We start from the raw sequence: 16752 nt of genomic DNA, 5'->3' as shown, positions 1-16752 counted from the left end.
CCGAATACCATGCTAGGATTTACCTGTGGAACGCGTATGCATGTATATATGTATGTATGTATATAGTTTGTCCTGAAGGGTTCTTATGCTGAAGCTTGGTCTCCAGGGAGGTGGTGCACCTTTAAAAGGTGGAGCCTAGTGGAAAGTAATTAAGTCTTGGGGGTTCCTCCCTTAACAGTAAATTAACGCTGGTCTCACAGAGTGGGTTAGTTCTCACGAGAGTGACGTAGCAGAGAGTGAGACCACCCTACACGCTCGCCTCCTCTACACACAGTTAAATGATAAACACTTAAATTATGCCAGGAGAACTGGGAAGACCATTAGGATGGTGTGAGAGAAACGTAGGTGATGTCAGCATTGGTGACAACCAATCAACTACGAGAGTAAACTAACTGGCGGTGGGGTGGCACTTAAAATGACCTCTAATCTAGGCTTGCGTGACCTGGGCACATGAAGAGGTCACGAGTCAGTGCTATGGTTTGGCTCCTGGACACTCCTCTAAGGTCCAGGTGTGAGGGTTTGGTCCCTGGGGGCTGCTATCAGGAGGCGGTGGGACTTCAGGAGGGGGACATGGGAGGTGCGCTTAGGACACTGGTTTGGTCTGCCATGTACACCTGCTATGATGTGTTGCCTCCTCAGAGTCTCAAAGTAATGCCACCTTGGTCTTGAACTGGAAAACTGTGAGCCGAAACAAACCTTTTCTCTTCAAAAGTTAATTATTTCAAGTACTTCATGAATTTCATGCAGTGATGGAAGATGGATTAATATAGTCAGCATACTGACTATGAGGAGGAGGAGGAGGAGGAGGCCGGGGCAAACAGAGGTGATTTCAGTGTGTGACATGGACAGTGTTTCCTCAGGATGTCTCCTTCATCACTGTGTCGGTAGCTCTACACAGTCTATACTTTATACTCAGCTGACACTAACTTCATTTTCTTTTTTTCCCTTCTCCCCAATCATCTCATTTATATAGAGAGAAATATTATATGAAAGAGATAAATTATATGGTTATCTCAATGGATACAGGCAGAGCACTTGGTACAATTCAGTATCTACTCTAAGGATTTATTTTTAAGGATTTAAATCATAGCCCATAATTCTCCAAAACACTGTTGCATACATTGTGATTATCTCTAAGAAATTTTGCTTTCATCTCATTTCATTTTATACATATAGAGCCACCTGCTTTCAAAAAGAATTTGAGGCAACTTAATAATAACTGCAGCATGATAAATATAAAACACTGAGAAAAGACTAAAGTTACAAAGAAAGAGAAAAAAATGATCTGAAATAATCCTGGTTGAAGCATGCTAAAGTACTTGAATATAAAACTTAGTTTAAAATTTCTACAAAACCTATGCAAATAAGGCCATGAAAGTTTCTTAGGGCACTGTCTGTTGGTAGGAACCTCCACAGGATACTGCCGGAGCCTGCCCAAGTTCTGTTCACTGCGCTGGAGCACCATCCCCAGCTCCCCCCAGTGCTCACAGATCTGGAGCCACCTCTGCTCAGAGGGCACTGCACCCCCACTTGCAGCATGCAGCCCCCAGCCCAGGCCTAACTGCACAGGAGACAACTCTGGGGGGCAATCTGTGCTCAAGAGGGCTCCTCTCCCCCATGGGAGCAGTGAAGAATTATTTCAAAATCTGAATTCCGACCGTTTGGTTGTTTTCCTTTATCATAATATATCTTATGTCCTCCTAGATAAGTGTTTTCCTAGATCACAAATGAATCCCCTGCATGTAATATTTACAACATAATGAAAAACATGTGAGAGAAGTGCCATATGTTTAATTTGAAACAAACAAAAAAAACAAGAATTCAGTAAAAAGAGAATCAAAGACATAGCTAGTTTTTCCCAAAAATATAAATATTTTCTTGAGGGCTTAATCACAAAGGAAAGAAATTTTAAAAACAAACTATATACCTACTAATAATTTCTAAACACCATGAAACATTTGGGTAACTAAAACGAAGAGAAACTTTCCAACAAAATATTCTACATCCATCCTGAAAAATCCTTGGTAAAATTTCGTCTGTCTAGGATTCTGGTTTATGATAATAACCATAACTACAAAAGCCTTTAAGCCAAGATTTTGGTTTCATCAAAGAATGGGTTTTAGGCCACTCAGAATGCTTGAGGCACACACGTGACAAGAAGAAAGCCAAGTATTTGGTTACTGGACCCTTTCATCATAATGGCCACCTGCCGCAGGAGAGAAAGCCCCTGAGAGCACCAGGGTGCTGATCTGATGATACTCTACCCCCTCTCGTCTTATTCTGGAATAAGTCATCTACAGCGTCTTTGCAATCCTGTGGTGCAGAGGTGGAGGTGGGATGGCTAGTGAGTCTCCTGAGTTTGATTCAGGGAAAGCTGATGGGTCTGCTTCAGAAGTGGAAGATGGACTAACTTCTTAGGCACCTGAAAGCTCAGCTAACTGTGGTGACGTCAAGAGGAAATGCAAAGGTGGCAGCAAAGCACATGGACACACTCCAAGATCCACAAATCGTTTTAACACTAAAGGCTGGAGCCCTCGTTCCAAATCTACAACCTGAACCTGCACCTAAATCTATAAAACCATACTGCACCAGGCAAGCGCTCTGCCACTGAGCCCTACCCCAGTCCCCATACACTTGTTATGCTATCTACTTTTATTTATGGAGCTCAAACTATGTAAAAACCACTCTACAAAATATTTATATTTAAGAATTTCAGTTACCACCAAGAGATTTCTACCCTTTATCAGACTGTGAACTTCCCGAAAGAAGCTCTGTATCTGATTTGTCTCTGGTCTCCTCACTGATGTTGCATCCCCAGCCCAGCTTCTTTCAAGCAGTAGGCACCCAATTTACATTCAGTGAAGAAATAAATAGATTTTATACTACATGTCCTACAGTAATTCACTGAACAGTGGTTTTGCCAAAACAGGCACTAGCTTTTTAATCATTGGCAAAGAAACTTTGTTTCTGTAATTAAAACTTACTCATATAACTAGCATGGAATAGTCGAAGCCTAAATTAACATTCAAGTGATTTTCCACAGATGATTTATTATAAGTAACACTGCCAAAAACGTGTAAAAAAAAAATCATGATGAATAAATAATGTCTGATGTAGCATTAGTTAGAATCTCTTCTCAGAAACCACAAACAACACTTGATTCCTTTTCCCAAGGACTGGGATGCCTCTGGGAGTAGGAAGGGTGACGAGATGGTGAATACTAGTAATCAGTCACCCTATCTAAGGGAGAAAAAGATCAGTGTAAGAACTATTTGTATATTTTTTGTGGTTTTTATTCAGAAGAAATAAACTATGCCATAGTTTGCTATAAATAAATATTAGATCCTAGAGACTATTTCCTATGACACACTACAGGGAAATAAAAATTATAATGAAGATCAAATTATGATAAACTAAATTATGATCATAAGCAGAAACTCACCTCTGGCTTGGGGACAAAAGCCTGACCTGGAATCGTAAAGATGTGCTCCACGCTGCAGAGGTACTGGGCCATGATGGAAAGGCGGCTGCGCTGTTTGCTTCCTTTTGTGGCTGTGAGTCTCTACAGAAGAACAAAAAATGATTTTAGTGAATAATAAATCCAGTCTGACCAAAAATAACAGAGCTAACATCCCACTGTATCTGATGTTGGACTTCTGGAGGTAAATTATAAAAGCATGGCACGTAGCCAATAGGAGGAACAGTTTCTTCCAACATCACCATCAACAGATGCACACCTCATTCATGTGATTATACCTTATACGGTCTGTGTCATGCGTAATGCACTGAAAAATCAGGGAAGAAATCTTCCCTACCACTGACTGCTGGGGATTTTCAAGCCACTGTCACATTCTATAGAAGGTGGTCCAGCTTTATAGAACAACTAATACTTGATGATGAAGTTAGCAAGCATAATAAAAAAAACAAAGTTGCTCAAATACTAAATTTCCTGAATTATCCCAATATATGAATGAACATTTTGAAATACCCCAACACAAGAATGAACATTTTAACAGTGTGCTTTTCTTTGCTGGAGAACTGACTATTCTTGACAAATAATGTCTGTAAATAACTAATAATTTATTCTTTTAAGTACCTATTTTTATTTTGAAATGTATTAGTTATAATCAAATTAATTAATAAGTGCAATAAAATTTTAGTTAAAATTGCAGGATTAAAAAAACCTTTGATTTCCATGTACCAAAAAAATTCGCACACATTTTTAAGTTAAATTCCATATATATATAAGGCCAACAATGACCAAGACACTTCTGAAGAGTACCAGCAATGCTGATAGGGGGATTCACCCTACCAAGTGTGAAAATTATAGCAGTATGCCGTAGGCACAAACCCAAGATTTGGAGAGCTGATAGTGATAGATGTGATACAGAACTGCTAACGGGAAAAGGGATGGACCATTCAACGGAGATATGGGTATAACTAGATATCTACAGGAGGAAAAAGTATGACCCTCCATAGTAGGGAAGAATATCTTAAATATGCAAAAGCAGAAGCTCATTAAAATGAATGTCTGTACGATAAAAACCTATGAAGACAAATTTCAGCCTGAGAGAAGGTATTTGCAGGACTAAAGGATCTGTGTTTGGAATGCAGAAGGAATGCCTGCATGACAGGCATTAATAATCCTAAGATAAACAACAGAAAATATGGTAAGACAGATCACAGACGAGCAACCCTCAGGGGCTGAACCATGAACTGTGCTCAGCCACTTCACAGATCAAAACCACAATGAGATGTTGTTTCATATTCACGAAACGAACAAAACATTTTTAAAAGAGCCTGCCAGAACCTAGCATTGGCAAGTACACAGAACTACAGGAACGCTCGAGCATGCTAGCAAGGGAGCGGGGAATCAGCACAAACACTCCAGAGCACGATCTGGCAACGTGTAGTAAAGTGGAAGTTATACAAACCCTCACGACCCTTTAGTTGTGTCTCTGCAAATACACCTTAGAATGGTTTATGTGCTTGAACAAGATGTGTATATGAATGTTAATTGTAGTGTTACTGCATTATTAAGAAAAGCAGAAAAACATATCAGTTCATCAAGAGGTGAATGAATAAATTGTAGTACTTTTGTGAATGAAATAAGAAATAATAATTAAAATGAATGAGGGGTCATCAATGTAGGTTAAATCTCAAAACAGTAAAAAATGAAAGTGGCAGAAAATAAGTCTAGTGTGACATTTATATAAGAAGACACTGTTGTTTGCATTGGTGTCCTGAGCTGACCTGTTCTAACAGGTTTACTCTGCTGCTTCTAACGGCGGTGGACCTGAGACCCACACAGTCTGGCTGGTTGGAGTTCTGCCTTAAGATCAGAAACTAGGCTCTTCATGAGATGCTGAGGAATCTTCTCAGGAGCAAACCTGGAGATTCTGTCACATCTGTTTTGATAATCAGAATTCATCCCCATCTCACCCCATTTCTTAAATTTTAAATATCCGGTTCTTGTCTATATTTAAGACAACTGAAATTACTGGGAAGCTGAGTTCAAGGGTTCAAGGTGATAAGTTGCTCTAAGATACAAGACAAAATCCTTCCTCATCAAAGTGTAAAACCAAGAAATGCATATATTCTCAAGCAAATATAAAAACAAACCACCATACAGATTTCAGTTAAAGAATAAGCTTCTGAATCAAATGACTGAAAACATTTCTAGTTCTCCATGAAGGAAAAAAAAATGTTTTACTACCAGAATAAAGGTGGAAAATGCAAAATGCATTATAATTAACATCCAACTCACACAATTCAAGGCAGACCTTTATAATAAAATCTAGTATGAACATAATCACAATATTAAAAAATGAACCAAAATAAATGCCCACATTTTTAAAATTATTATTTTATTCTGGATTTCTTTCCCCCCTCACAGCTAATATTTTACTTTATGTTTGAAAGGTATGCATCAAGTGATGAATTCAAGAGAATTTAAAAATAACTTTAACTAAAAAAGGAAAACTGTAAGGCATGAAAATTATTCTAATTTCATGTAAAAGCACATTTAAGTATATTCACTTAGAAAACTAAGCATACAGTGTAACCAGGAGGGGGTGTCTTAACCCACTAGCTTGACCCATTCAATCTCTAGCAAATATCCCTGGGTGGTGGAGGTGAAAACATGTGAACCACAGATTTTAATTTGGAATAGAGCAGCACATATAACTGTCCCTAACTCATAAGGTAAAAATTCAAGTCACAGGCTGGAAAGCCCTGTAAAAGACTTCATTAAAAACTAGCCTAAGAGTTAAATGGCCAACCAACCATTTGAATGTACAGCACCAAAATCCATTAGGAGTTACATGATTTAACAACAAAAGGCCAGGAAGCCAAACCAGCTGAGTTTTTAAGTAAAAAGCAACTGCTAACCCTTGAGCTCTGAAAAGCACTCCGAGTATGAGAAAACATGGGGTCAAAGACTTCCCAAAGACAGTGCTGCTTTTCCTCTTATTCATCTCAAACAATTTTAAGTACAAGTAGAAAAGTTGTGCTTACAGTTGAGAAGCCACACAGCCGCCCACCAGGGACAATGACAGCCACATAGTCAGTGGCAGGAGAGGCCCTCCTGCTAGGAATGTACCCATCAAGACAGTGTCTCCTGGGCATGAGAGAGAACAGACAGGCTGATGCTGGTCCAGTTAGGAAAAACCTCAGGACCAACCACATGGAGGAGTTAAACCTAGTGACTTCATTAAGCCAGACTGAGCCTCCGTTTTCTCAACTACAAGGTGAGGTTAGATGAGGTCTGTTAAGGTCTCTTTTAGTGTTACACAGTCTGATTCTATTTTATGAGCTGTAATGTAATATTCTCTGTCGCTTCACGCGTACTGGCTGAATTCTTATATTTTAATCCTATAGTCCTGGAGAAAGAAATAAGAGTACGGTGTACATTTCTGGTTTTTTATTTCACAAAGCCAAAGTCAATGTTAAAAAATGTTTTCTGTGGCTAAAATACAACACAATGTTGCTAGTGTCCCACTGAAACTTTCTCACAAAAGATGTGAAAATCACTACACTTCTGATGCACTCCATAAATTGTAGACTCGATAACAACTCTCCTCAGTATTATGCTCAAATTTAACTAAAATCAACCTTTATTTGATAAAGAAAACTGATGGCCTTTGGTGACACGGAAGCAACACTTACTAACCATGGCTGACAATGAGTTACCTCTTAAGCCTCTGCCCCTGCTCTTCCCTGGGAAAGAAATGGAGTGCATGAATGAAATATCACAATAATCATGTCACCTGAGAGAAAAACAAACCCACCCACTGTGGAGTATTAAGAAACAGACTTGGTCTTTCTCCTGATGGCTGGCAGTCTCCTGGGGAGAGGGTGTCTTGTTATTCATCACATCTGAGTTTATACTAAGGAGATCACATGGTGGGTGAGGGGAGAGGGAGCCCCCAGAAGGGGCTGGCTGGTCACCAGAAAGACCAACTGATGACGCATTACTTAAACCAGAGATGAAGGGGTTCCCTGAGTTCTGAGCCATTCTGACAAACCGTGGAAACTGATGAGGGGTCATAGGACCCCCAGTTTACAGCTGGCTGCTCAGAAGTTTTGGAGGCCCAGATTTGTGACTGGTGTCTGATGCACTTGCAGAACTGAGCCCTAAACCTGTGGATCTGACAATAACTACAGGTGGAGAGTCTCAGAATTTAATTAAATTATAGGACACCCAGCTGGTGTTTGGAAACCTGGAAAAATGCTTGGTGTGGGGAAAAAACACACACACACATCTCATGTGAGAATGTTGTGAGTATAAACAGAGTGGTTTTTGTCAGAAATGACAGTTCCAAAGGTTGAGAAAACAATGAAGGAAACTTCAAGCATAGGCCAGTTAAGACCAACAGAAGGTAAGACTCAGTAACAGGAAATGACAAGAACCGTGGGGAGCACTGACATCATCTTTGAGTTCCCATGAACACAAATGGGTCCTACATGTTTGTGATAAAAGCCCCACAACTATTGAGAAGATTTTATTAACGAATACTACAAACCAAGTGTTCTGGGCCTTGGCTTACTGTTCTGGGCCTTGGCTTACTGGCATTTGGGGATGATTGATGCTGGGCCAGTCCTTGCTGTGAGGGGCTTTCCTGGACCCTGAAGGATGTTTACCAGCATCTCTAAGCTCTGCCAACAGGAACCTGAAGCATCCTCTGGCTGTGACAACCAAAAATGTCTGTAGACATTGCCAAATGTCCCCAAGAGGTAGTGGGACAAAAGTTTCCCCACTAGGGATGATTATAAGAAGGGACATAGGTGGAGAGAGAGATGGATTTGAGAAATCAAATTCTTACAACACACTCAAATGATCTGAGAGACAAGAATCTTAAGAATCAAACTCATGTAGTCACACAGCCTACTCTCAAAGGAATTCTGATAATAAGTTTTGTTCCAAAATGACTATAAAGCTGAATAAAATACAGGAAACGTTTTTCACAAACTGAATAGACACTGCAGGTCTGTGATATGAGGAAGGGAAGGAGGTAAGCCAAGACTCTCCCTGGCTACCGAGGCCCTGCCCTGCACAGGCTGTGGCTCAGGCAGAGGAGGGCTGTACCTGGGCCCAGTTACCTTTCACCTGGGGAGACAGGATGGAGGTCAGAGAGGCCTGGATAGGGAGAATGAATTCATTCATTCATTCATTCATTCATTCATTCATTCTCATTCCCTCCCCGTCTCTGCTGTCTGTCTCTCTCTCACACAGAGTGAAAAAGAGGAGGTAAGGGGGGAGCCAGAGTTCCCATATGCTGAAGGTCCCCTCAAGCCTCAGGACCCCTGATCTGCCTAAGGACTGGAGAAAGAACCCCGAGAGCCGTGGAGCTCACACAGGGCGAGGAATGGCTTGTGCTCCCCTCAGCTAAAGGCAGAGAGGTTCTGTCCCCAGCACCACACAAACAAAACAAAAAATAGTAATTTTAAATATTAGTCATGAATAAAAATGCCACGGAAAAGATGACCACAGTGAAGAGAGAAAGATACAAAAAGGCCCAAATGGAACTTTTGGAGATAAAAATACAATATTTTAAGTAAAAATTCCATTAAATAGAATCAAAGATGAATGCTGGAGCAGAGAGTGGTGAATGCGAAGAGGCAGTAACCAGAATTTTTATGCAAGGTAAATTACTAAAATTTCTTTTCTTCATAACAAGTAACCAAATATTCCCAGAATGACTAATTCCTTTCTTCACTGTTGACTTTTTATCTGGCCACGAACATACACTAAGTTGTTGATTCTGAATATTATGATGCAGCCAATGACCGGTTCTGCGCCGTGTCACACCGCTCTGAACATTCAAGTCTTACCTTGAACTTCAACACTTGAAATGAGATTATGAGATTCTTTTCTCTTTGTTTCTCCCTCTCAACATTTCTTTTGTATTCTTACAGGTCTCCTCAAGATGGTCCTGGGAAATTCACTACATTTCAAGATAAATTCCCTAAGGATTATAAGTGTATTAGATATACAAAGTTTTCTGGAAATGATCAGCAACTTTACAGTAATCATTTTTCCTTCCAGGGGTATGAAACATTTTTTAAGTGAAATTCTGAGACTCTTAGTAAAGACTCATGGTTATTTTTTCAGATCTCGCTTTTCTTCTTAGGTTTTCAAAGTAATTTGTTATCTCCAATTAATATTTTGTTTACTTCTTATTTCAATAAAAATCTCTTTGATTTGCTTTACTCTCTGATGGATTAAGTTATCTATCACTAATTCAGTCCTAAACTTTTGTGTAACTATTCTTTTAGTAAGTGCAAAAATGATAGATACTTGTTAATATGGCTAATGGGGTGAATTGGGATCCACATGTTATAAATAGTAAAATTATTTCTAATTCAACCTTACAAAAAAATCAACCCCAAGTGGATAGAAATGTAAAGGAAACAAAAAGCTCCTAGAAGATAACAGAAAGGTGTCTCCACATTCTCTAGATATAAAAGGATTTCTTCAACAAAACACAAAAAGCACTGATTATAAACTTAAGAATTAAGAAAATCCAATCTTCAAAAGACATTGTAAAAAATACAACGACAAAACTCCATCCATCAGGAGAAATTTGCAACACATTTAATAATGTAAGAACTCCTCTGAATCAATAAGAAAAGACAAGCAGCCCAAAGAAAGGTGAGCAAGCAGCTCACAGAAGATCCTCAAGTAACCTAAAAGGCCAGGAAACATAAAATGGTGCTCAAGTTAAAAAAAAAAAAAAATTAACAGACCAAATAAAACACCACGACACACCATCATCCTCAGATTAAGAAAATGCACAGGTCTGTCAATACCAAGTACTGGCAAGAAGTGGAACAAAATGAACTCTCTGCGGATGGCATTGCAACAAGCGTTCTCCTGAGCACCACCCAGCAGAGCAAAGACCTACAGTTCCACTTTACAGCACATACCCCAGGGAAACCTTGCCCTTGTATGACAATGTTCATGATAGTTTTGTTTGTAATAATAAAACACTGAAACTAATTTAGAGTCCCCCAAATAGGAGAATGCACAAATTATGACAGTCAAACAGTGGGAAGTATATTGGACTATGTAAATAAAATATAGCTAGTAGTAACATGAGTGAATCCTACAAATGATGTTCAGGATAAAATACATACACACACACACACACACACACACACATACATGTATACGTGTGTGTGTGTATAATAAACTCAATTATAGAAAGCTCAAAAATGGCTCAAGATAAAGGCTATTACCTATATGGACAAGTCTATGTGATAAGACCATGGAGAGGAGTAATAAATCCGAAAGTCATAGCACTGGTTATCTTGGTGGTGGGAGTGGAGAAGAGAGGCAATCAGAGTGAGCCTACTCACAGTGTGCAGGCCCCCCTTAAACCTCTGCAGCTTGAAAGCTGCCCTTTCCATCCTGAATGAAGGGGCCCTGCCTGCCTTGGGGATGCAAGCACAGCAGGCCAGCTGAGCTGGGGGTGGAGACAGTGCGCGTGCTAGATAATGAGGGCTTCAACCCCTGCCCTTCTCAGCAACAAGCTGATGATGACATTCTTCTTCATCCTAAGAGTACAAAGGACAAATCTATGCTGTCACAGGCCAGTCTCCACATGTGAACACACAGGCAATATGTTCATCCTTCTCTGCTCGTGGCTGTGGTCCTCCCGGCCCTGCACTGACCACAAGGCCTTCCTGGTGGACACACATCAGTCATGCTCTCCGGGAAGCTCCCAGCAGGTGTCAGTCATCCCATTACATGTTTAATGTTTGGCTGAACCATTGTTGGGTTTTTCTGTGTACAATGGAGCATTAAGCTAGAATACACAGGTAAAAATGCATTATTGTTTGGGATTTTGATCATTTAATAACCAGAAAAAGTTAAGCCACACAGTTAATGCTTACCTCAGCCACTTCCTTTTGAAAAGTCAAAGTCATCTGAGTTCTGCCATAAGTAAAAGGTCCATCTCTACAAGAAACGTTTTCAAGCCATTTGATAATCAGTGGTGTTGAAACATTAAAAGGCAGATTTCCAATTATATGTATATTGGGGGGATCTGTTTGACAAGGAAAAAAAATAACTTGTAATAATTTCATCAATAAATTCTGAATACCATTTTAATTAAGAGTAAAATCAAACTGGATATTAATAGCATCAAACACAAGTATCTGAAAAGATAATGACTGAATATTGTTTGGTCCATTGATTCTTCAACATTTTTTCACAAAGTATTCACAAAGGACTCTACTTAATTAGTGCCAGTCAGGTAGTGACAGTGCTAGGAATTCTGACTTAGAAAATGAATTAAAAACGAGTTGAACATGATGAAGTTAAAGCACCTCTGGGGTGGCCAGGGGCTCAGATGCCCTGGAAGGTGATACAGGCTGGGTATAAAGATGTGAGTGCCAAAAATATTTTGGTAGGAAGTAAAGCCACAGAAGTGGAGCAATCCAGACAAATCTGTAGCAAGAAGACATGCTCAGAAAGAAAAACAGCAAAAACAACACATAAGAACTCAGTGGAAAGAAACCACTGGCAAAGAGTTGTTAGAGAAAGTTCACAAATGTCAAATAAAAAACAGGAGGGTAATGGCATCAGGGAAGATGAGAGAGAGAGAGAGAGAGAGAGAGAGAGAGAGAAGGGAGGGAGGGAGGGAGGGAAGATAGGGGGAGGGAGGGGGAAGGGAACACACACAACGTGGACAACAGCAAAGGAATGCAGGAGGATGCAGTCAGAATAGGTCTGAGGGCAGGAGATCACTGTGAGCCTAGCTGGAGCCTGTCCAGGGATGGGGGCAGGTAGGAGGATCCAGGCAGTGCCCAAAGGTCTATCAGAGGATGGCACTGCAAACACAGACCACCCTGAAGGAGCCTGGCCCTGGGGAGGCAGCTAGATAATGATGTGTCAAAAACCTCTTCCATTTTTGTCAAAAGTTTTGATGAGCAAGAAATATACTCTATCTGTGTACTCTGAGGAGCTTGGCACACAGCAGATACCCAGTGAACACAGTCCATGAAAACAGAGTGCCCTGGTTACAGTGTGAAAGAAAATGGAATAAAGTTAAAACCAAGGCTTGGGTGTGGCCTGCTTTACATTTCCTTTTTCACATTTAGAAAAAGTAATACTTTATAAGAGTTTATCCCATGTATATGGTATTGTAAAAATGACAAGTTTACTTGCACAGAATCTAAAACATTTGAAAATTTGAGACAAAGAAATTAGAACTAAGAAAAGGTTACCAGGTTTAAATTTTGGAAGAAAGAAGGAAAGTAAAAAAATGACAATGCACATTATTTAATTCTGTTCAGTAGTCTAAAATATAAACATGTAATAGTGAACCCTTATAGTAAAAGTATAATAAATACTTGTGATATAAATAATGACAAAAGAAAAATTTTAAAAAACATGCCCAAAGTACTTACCATCTTCCCAGTGTCTTTTAAGACTTTCTGGAAAAGCCTTTTCTATCTTAAAGGTCAACACATCTCCATGAACAATTCTCAGTTTTCCAGGCGCTGCATCAGAAAGCATCTAGTTTATAAGGTCAATAAAATGAGCACACACACTCAGAGCAACAGAACTACAGCGTTTAAACCTGTGCATCATTACATCTGCTGGAAAAGCCAGAGACCCAGAGTGACCGTCCACAAACTGACAGAGTTTCTCTTCAACATAGGGGGGTTAGGGACAGTCACAGGTGACACAACAGCAGCTCAGGATTGCACACGTGGCACATGAGTGTAACTCTGGCCCTCAGAATGACTTCTACTTCTGTATAGAACTCAACATAAACTACACTCCTATCTCTAAGTCTTACAATTACTGACTAAGGACGTGATAATGAAATTCTGAGAATTAGGAATAAGAAAAATAAGCTTGAATCCAACTAAATCTTTATAGTCTAGATACCTACACAGAATTCTACACATTACCTAGATTTTTACCTTAATCTATGGGTAGATTCAAACTAAGTAGAAAGTCCCTAGTCAATGCCATGCCCCATTTGGCATTCTGAGACTACCCTCACCTAGCAGCCCTAGCCAGAACCTTTCTTGATTCACAGGCATTATCCACCTATGAACTGTCCTGGATATATCTGTCCTGTGTATATATAGTTCCATACTTGCTCTCTATCAGCCCCTTTCCACCTTCCAGTCATCATTTGCTTTTTTCCCCCCTTTCCTTCAATTTTTTTTTTTGTGTGTGTGTGTGTGTGTGTGTGTGGCGGGGGGGTGTACCATGGATTGAACTCAGGGGCACTCGACCAATTTTGTATTTTTTTAGAGATAGGGTCTCACTTTGCTGAGGTTGGCTTTGAATTTGCGATTTTCCTGCCTCCACCTCCTGAGTGGCTGGGATTACAGGTGTGTGCCACCACGCCCAGCCTTCCATCAGTCTCTTTAAGCAAAAAAGAAAACCAACAACAAAACATGGCTTCCTTTGTAATAGATCTCTTCTGTCTTAATTTCATTCACTTTATTACCACACTCCCACAGTACATAATAAAAAGCTGGCACTTGGTTTGCAAAGGCCGTATGAATAAGCCAACTATAAATCTGTATTATGTGTCCCTGCGCCCAATATAAAACTTGATCCTCAGTAAAAAAGAAAGCATGCAGCTCCTAGCTTACAAAACTTAAAATGCCAGCGTGAACTTGCCAGATGAGACGTCACTCCAAAGCAGACTGCAAGGAAGAGGTGATCCTCCTCCTACAGCAAGTCTCAGCTCGGGGGGCCCAGAGAACCTTGGTCTAGCTCAGCTGCCGAAATTCTAGAACCTGTTGAGGGCTACACAGGGATGTTCAGTCAACAAGTCAAGGGGGACTCTGTCCTTCTTCTAGTTCCATAAGCTGACCTTCTCTCCTAATACCGTGTCCTCACCTATTTCAGGTAACTAACAGGAAGGATGAAGAGGTGTCAGAAGTTAGGAGTCAGGCAGCAGCCCTCCACTGTGCCTTGCCTGTGACCCTGAAGGCACTTAAGATCAGAGTTCATGTGCTTAGTCTCCTTCCTCGGCAACAGCATAAGCGCCTTAAGGCAGCACCTCTTTCCTATCTACTTGAGCAGCACTTGCAGCAGGTGCTAATGCATATTGAATAAGGAATGAACACACGAATGATCAAACAGCATTCAGCTTCTTGGAAGCTGGCTCCCAAAATGTGGGGTCAAGAAACTTGCAAAGATTTACTTCACTAGTAAATGAGGTAGAATTATATAAATAATATTTCAGAATTACATAGCCGAAATGCTTATATAGTTAAGAGAATAAACATTTTAAGTTTGGAATCTTCTAGTTTTACTGGTTAACCACTGCAGTTTAGCAAACCTAACAGCATACCTTTGGTACTAACATACTTTGGGATTATTTTAAATTACCATGATTTGCTAAAACTTAACCTGATGGGTTTCAGCCGATAAATCTCAGAAAACATAATAACCACAATATACTAAAGAGCTAGCTCTTCATAGGACATGCTCTTACTGTATAAACACTGAGAATTTAATGACAGCACTGACCAAGATTAGAGAAAGCTAAAATTTCTCCATAACTATGTTTCACATAATTAAAACAAAACAAATTAGCATTTCAAAAACAAAGTGGCAAAACTAAAAGTTTATGTTACATAATGTTAATATACAGAAAGTAATTAAGTAATTTGTAATTAGGACTAAAAACAATGTAAATTCGACTGTTTGGTGTTAATTCATATGCTCTGACAGCCACACTTGAAACATTAACTTTTTCCACACTCAAACACAACTGCATACCAGAAAACTGACAAAGACACGAACCTACTTTCTTTTCCTAGGTTTAAAGTTTCATGTCTACTCTATTTCTTTTGAATTCCCAGTTAGGTTTAGGTCTCAGTCAATGACAAGCCAAATCCAATCTGTAAAAGGTCTACCCCCTCCTTGACAGCCCTGTGCTCCAGCTCCCTTTGTGACTCCCCACTGCAGAAGGAATGGATGCTGGTGTTTGCTGATTTCCCTGAAGACCTTGGGGCAATTCTGAGGGGAGAGTGCAATACAGACTAACTGATACTGCCATTACAGACAAAGCCTTCTACCCAGAAAGGACAGGGGACTCTGTAAACTAGTCACAGAGGAATGCTTTCACCACTGAAACACTGCTGGAGGGGGATGTGGCAGGGTGGAAGGATCCCTGTTGCTGCCCTTCAACAACATGCCCAAGGTGTGACCACATAATGCGCCCAGAGGCACAGTCCATTGTGAGATCATAAGTGTGGGCACCTGATTTCAGCCAGGTGAGTATTCATAGATACTCTTAACCTGGTCCATCATTTAAATTTCCAAAATGAGATGGTCTTCAAGGAAAAGACTTTCATTAACTAGGACTACAAAATAAAGAGAAAACCAAACCATGAAAAGGAGAATGTATTTTTTTACATGTGTGCTAAGAATCCTATCGTTACAATTGTTAACACTCATGATTTGCATAATGAAATATATAAACCTTACTCTCTATTAGAAGTAATTAGACCAAGTCTCTAAGAGAGTCATTTTTCTTTTTTCTGAAACCAGGTTTGGTAAAGGGTACATGGAACAATATAATGGATAGTGCCATTCTATGGCCATTAAAAAAATAAAACACAAGACTCCTTTAACAAGTCAGTCCCTGTAAAAGCTTTTCTGTAGGGGGGTAAGTAACAGTGGCCCACCTGGGTAGCTTTTCCGGTGATTTAATTTGATGAGGAAAGAACAATTTTTTGAGAACAAAGAACCACGTGTAAAATGGATATTTTGTGCATTTTATGCCACCTCCTCAGGGTGAGGAGCTCATGGCAGCCAACACTCAGAGTGGGCTAGGCATTCATCACCTACTTCCTGATTTGCCTTAGAGTAGGGCCTGAATGCTGCTGGAGTAAAAACTTGCAAGAGGGCTGGGCAAAACTGTCTCACGAGTAATATGAGAATGAAAAAATATGCAATTAAAATACGACATGTAAAAACTTAAGATCTTTACTTTTATGTAGACTACACAAAAAACAGCAGTGCTGTTATTCAACAGGAGCTTCATATCACAACACCTTTTTAGGGAGAAGACTGCAGCATGACTTCAGTCAGTGTGCTTGTTGGTTAGACTGAATCAAATATGTATGGTAAGAGCTTGTGTACTTGGCCTCCTTAAGGGATCTGACGTCTGCTTACGTATCCTTCCCACACAACATCTACTCCTTTATTTGTTAACATTTCTTAAGAAAATCAGAGTGGCATCTTTTTAGACTACACTGGACAAT

General features: G+C 39.9%; 1 protein-coding gene across 1 annotated transcript in view; it reads right to left on the bottom strand.

Moving 5' to 3' along the window:
- The window catches only part of Tfb1m (transcription factor B1, mitochondrial), a 47043-nt gene that overhangs the window by 17230 nt on the left and 13061 nt on the right, over positions 1-16752 (bottom strand). Inside the window, exons 3-5 of the mRNA XM_015498659.2 lie at positions 12916-13024; positions 11398-11549; positions 3443-3562 (exon numbers count right to left, since the gene is read on the bottom strand). Of these exons, the coding sequence (XP_015354145.1) occupies positions 3443-3562; positions 11398-11549; positions 12916-13024 (381 nt within the window). The remainder of the gene's footprint in view (positions 1-3442; positions 3563-11397; positions 11550-12915; positions 13025-16752) is intronic.

The sequence above is a fragment of the Marmota marmota genome, unplaced genomic scaffold (assembly GCF_001458135.2).
Source record: "Marmota marmota marmota unplaced genomic scaffold, marMar, whole genome shotgun sequence".
NCBI lineage: Eukaryota > Metazoa > Chordata > Mammalia > Rodentia > Sciuridae > Marmota > Marmota marmota.
The sequence above is the reverse complement of the archived record's forward strand: the minus strand, read 5'-3'. Positions and strand labels throughout refer to the sequence as shown.